The 4,840-nt window shown below is 40.8% G+C and overlaps 1 protein-coding gene across 4 annotated transcripts in view; it reads left to right on the top strand.

Annotated features, from left to right (window-relative positions):
- The first annotated feature begins 626 nt into the window (after nt 1–626).
- LOC104960191 (nucleosome assembly protein 1-like 4) overlaps nt 627–4,840 on the top strand; it is a 13,024-nt gene continuing 8,810 nt past the window's right edge. For 2 of the 4 annotated variants that reach the window (XM_010788166.1, XM_010788169.1), the window contains exons 1-4: nt 627–747; nt 1,675–1,712; nt 2,028–2,100; nt 2,715–2,859. In XM_010788166.1, the coding sequence (XP_010786468.1) occupies nt 1,697–1,712; nt 2,028–2,100; nt 2,715–2,859 (234 nt within the window). In that variant the 5' untranslated portion in view covers nt 627–747; nt 1,675–1,696. Of the gene's footprint in view, nt 748–768; nt 813–1,463; nt 1,531–1,674; nt 1,713–2,027; nt 2,101–2,714; nt 2,860–4,840 lie in introns of those variants that run through there. The other 2 variants (XM_010788168.1, XM_010788167.1) reach the window with 2 other exon arrangements.

Raw genomic sequence — 4,840 nt, forward strand, 5'->3', positions numbered from 1 at the left:
GCGGGAGAAATATGACCCCGGGAGGAAATCGGGAGAGGGCAATGAAATCGGGAGTCTCCCGCGAAAATCGGGAGGGTTGACAAGTATGAGTTGCAGTAGAAAATTCAACTGTAGCGCTGGTGCATTAATGGGAAACCCTTAAAGTTTGAGCACCCTCTATGAAACGTCAAGCTACCCCACAGCACCCCCTAGAGAAAATCTCTGGCGCCGCCACTGGCTGAAAAGGCTGAATATTTTTGATATTTGAATGGTTTCTGAAGCTGAAAGTAGGCTGAAGTTGTCGGACGGCAAAATATTGGTTGAAATAATAATAATAAGAAGAGATAGCACAGCATTCGCACTAAATATGCTGTGAAAGGCAGATTTTCCTATGAATAAAATCGTTAAGGCCTAGATGACACATTTTCGAAACTCAGAGGAAGTTACTCATTACAAAAATCAGCCTAACTAGATATTGTAAGGGAATACATTTTAAAGTAACCCTCCCAACCCTGGATTTGTGTAACCATTGATTCTTTATCTTTTATTAATATGTTGTATTTGAGAGGGAACCGAACAGGTGATTGAGTAATACGGTTGGTGTTTTCAGGAATGAGATTTTGGAAACGCAGCACTTGAAGGCAGCACCATGCGCTCACCAGCTGTCCAATGAGAATCGGCGATCCTGGAGCGCGTGTGTGTTGCTCGTGGGGGTTGAAGCGAAGACGCGTGAGCGAGGCGACCAGCTTGAATTCCGCTCAGCTATAGGTAAGAGAGACATAACAGCTAGTAGGCACAGTTGAATTACTACGACCATTTGCTACCGTTTTAGGGTACTTATCCGTTACGATTTTACTGACTGATGTGACAGGCCACTGGTGAACTATTTCCAAGACACTTTGCGCCGACTGTTGCTTTTATTAACCCGGGAGCTAAAGGTAGCTTAGCATTAGCTTGTCAATGCGGGTAGCATAATGCTAGTAGCTACACCGTTAACGGACCGTTTTATCTACATAATGGAAAGGCAACCCGTCGTTGCTTCAACAACTCACTAGCATACATGATCGTTATTGTGTTGTTCGAATGGGCGGTAGAGGGATATTGTAAATGGTCAACCTTCGTACTTGCTGATAGCTAAAGCATTGTTCATAGCACGTTGATTCGTAGTTTCATGCAAGCTAGGTTAGCTGCTGTCAGATATTTGTCACCGCCCATACTGGGTATTTATTTCCATGTGCTCGTTGATAAGCCGATGTAAGAGTGTAGGTGATATTGATATACTTGTATCAGTTGTCCTATGTGACTGTCAAAGGCAGCGATAGTTATTTTATATGATAGTAAGTAGTGAGATGCTAACTTTAGTTATAGCCTAGCCAATGTTCTATTAGCATGGCAATGCGTCATCGGCCTGCGCTTGCTCAACACCAGTGTTACTGTTGATGAGTCGAAGTTAGCTCAGCTGTCTGTCTGCGGCCAGGACTTCAAGCTGACGCAGATTTAGGTTGTACTGCTGGTGAAATCAGCAGGGTGTTCAAAACCGATGGTTTCTTGGTAATGTTAAGGTTTTTAAATCAAAACGAGTTACACGGTTATTTTTGTTATAACTTACTCTGATGCCCATGTCGGTAGTTGCTCAATCACGGTCTCTGACTCATAACGATTACATGTCTGATAAAACTGTTCTGTTTTTATTAGAGGGAGGAGCTGCCACTTGGAAATGGAAGCCAATAAAGGTAAAGACTGACATATTTAACCTAACCTAACTTACCTTAACTTCACCTTAGATAGTGAGTGTGAGCAAAGTTGGGTAAACTGTTTTTATTCAGAATGTATCATTAATATATATATATATGCGTGTGTGTATGTATATGTAAAAAATAGTAAAATATCTAGTGAAACTTAAAAATGATCATGTTCAAACGACAACTGTGATGGTATTAACAAAAACACAAAACAGCAAGATTGACAAAGTATGTGATATATGTCACACTTATTTAAGGAGAAATGTATGTAATTGACCTGCTAAAATGTCTGTTTTGGTTTGGCAGGTAAAGGGGAACAAGGGATGCAAATTCCTGGTGGACAGATGGACAGACCTGTCAGCTTCCACTTCATGGAAAGGCAAGTGCAGTTGTGTTATACTTTGTTACTAAGTTAAAATGAATATATATCTCCCTGGTTACCACATGCCAATGTTCTGATCAGTTTCCAGACTTGGCCATTTTTAGAAAAAACATTTATGTTGATATTATTTATTTTTTGCCACTGCACACATAACTGATAATTGAAAATGTGTTTGGTCCCAATTGGCAGTTGAATATTGATGTTAATTGCCACTTGCCATTATGGCACAAAAATATAAATATATATGTTTTAGCCCCAAAATATAGCAGATAGAGTAACTTCCTCATGACTTTAAACATGCTATTGTATTACACAAGGGTGTAATTTTGTGAGCTACTTGTGAACCGTTTGTTATTGTAAACATTCAGGAGTGTAACTGTGATATCGTCTGGTGGTTTCTTTGTGAACCTTTTGGGAGTACTCAAATCCGATGTATGCAATATCACATCTACAGTTATCTAGTTGAGGTTGAACACATTAAACTATTCAGTCATGCATTTCATGGACAAAACTTTGGGTTAACGGTTTCACCTCTTAAACATAAATCTTAATATCTTTCTTTCTACTTTTAAATTATATTAATCTATTCTCATGTTTTTCTTCTCTCATAGCATGCTTCCCAAAGTAGTGAAGAGGCGAGTGCATGCCTTGAAAAGGCTACAAGTGCAGTGTGCTCACATAGAGGCTAAATTCTACGAGGAAGTCCATGAGCTAGAGAGGAAGTATGCTGCCCTCTATCAGCCAATGTTTGAAAAGGTACAATAAATAATTTTTTTTATATAACGGATCATTTTCTTTAATTTACCTCTTTTGACTGTAACAGTAGATGTATGCAAGTGTTTTGTGTTACAAACACAAAAAGCGCTAGGTAAGAAATGCAACAGATGAGGTCTCTTATTTTGAAAAGGATTCAACTTTTGTTGTTACGCGCACTAATGGGTGGTAAAGTGTCTTTCTGGTCCGATCTGAGATCAGCCAGGATGCATCCTTGGTGCTAAATCAAAAACTGCCACAACGAGTAGTCAACTGTTCTTTTGTCAGTCAAGGCTATTTCCAGAGCTAGTGACAAGAACCCAGCCATAGTCGCACTGAGACTGACAGCTGTAGTCCGGCTGCAGCTGTCTGCAATGTGTGTACTCTGTGTATGTACAGTGGGGCAAAAAAGTATTTAGTCAGCCACGAATTGTGCAAGTTCTCCCACTTAAAAAGATGAGAGGCCTCTAATTTTCATCCTAGGTATACCTCAACTATGAGAGACAAAATGAGAAAGAAAAAATCCAGAAAATCACATTGTCTGATTTTTAAAGAATTTATTTGCAAATTATGGTGGAAAATAAGTATTTGGTCAATAACAAAAGTTCATCTCAATACTTTGTTATATACCCTTTGTTGGCAATAATAGAGGTCAAACGTTTTCTGTAAGTCTTCACAAGGTTTTCACACACTGTTGCTGGTATTTTGGCCCATTCCTCCATGCAGATCTCCTCTAGAGCAGTGATGTTTTGGGGCTGTCGCTGGGCAACACAGACTTTCAACTCCCTCCAAAGATTTTCTATGGGGTTGAGATCTGGAGACTGGCTAGGCCACTCCAGGACCTTGAAGCCACTCCTTCGTTGCCCGGGCGGTGTGCTTGGGATCATTGTCATGCTGAAAGACCCAGCCACGTTTCATCTTCAATGCCCTTGCTGATGGAAGGAGGTTGTCACTCAAAATGTCACGATACATGGCCCCATTCATTCTTTCCTTTACACGGATCAGTCGTCCTGGTCCCTTTGCAGAAAAACCTCCCCAAAGCATGATGTTTCCACCCCCATGTTTCACAGTAGGTATGGTGTTCTTTGGATGCAACTCGGCACTCTTTCTCCTCCAAACACGTCTAGTTGAGTTTTTACCAAAAAGTTGTATTTTAGTTTCATCTGATCATATGACATTCTCCCAATCCTCTTCTGGATCATCTAAATGCTCTCTAGTAAACTTCAGACGGGCCTGGACATGTACTGGCTTAAGCAGGGGGACACGTCTGGCACTGCAGGAGTTGAGTCCCTGACGGCGTAGTGTGTTACTGATGGTAGACTTTGTTACTTTGGTCCCAGCTCTCTGCAGGTCATTGACTAGGTCCCCCCGTGTGGTTCTGGGATTTTTGCTCACCGTTCTTGTGATCATTTTGACCCCACGGGGTGAGATCTTGCGTTGAGCCCCAGATCGAGGGAGATTATCAGTGGTCTTGTATGTCTTCCATTTTCTAATAATTGCTCCCACAGTTGATTTCTTCACACCAAGCTGCTTACCTATTGCAGATTCAGTCTTCCCAGCCTGGTGCAGGTCTACAATTTTGTTTCTGGTGTCCTTTGACAGCTCTTTGGTCTTGGCCATCGTGGAGTTTGGAGTGTGACTGTTTGAGGTTGTGGACAGGTGTCTTTTATACTAGATAACGAGTTCAAACAGGTGCCATTAATACAGTTAACAAGTGGAGGACAGAGGAGGCTCTTAAAGAAGAAGTCACAGGTCTGTGAGAGCAGGAAATCTTGTTTAGTTGTAGGTGACCAAATACTTATTTTCCACCATAATTTGACAAATAAATTCTTTAAAAATCAGACAATGTGATTTTCTGGATTTTTTTTTTTCTCATTTTGTTTCTCATAGTTGAGGTATAACTAGGATGAAAATTACAGGCCTCTCATCTTTTTAAGTGGGAGAACTTGCACAATTGGTGGCTGACTAAATACTTTTTTGCCCG

This window comes from Notothenia coriiceps, unplaced genomic scaffold (genome assembly GCF_000735185.1).
Source record: "Notothenia coriiceps isolate Sejong01 unplaced genomic scaffold, NC01 NC01_scaffold00031615, whole genome shotgun sequence".
NCBI lineage: Eukaryota > Metazoa > Chordata > Actinopteri > Perciformes > Nototheniidae > Notothenia > Notothenia coriiceps.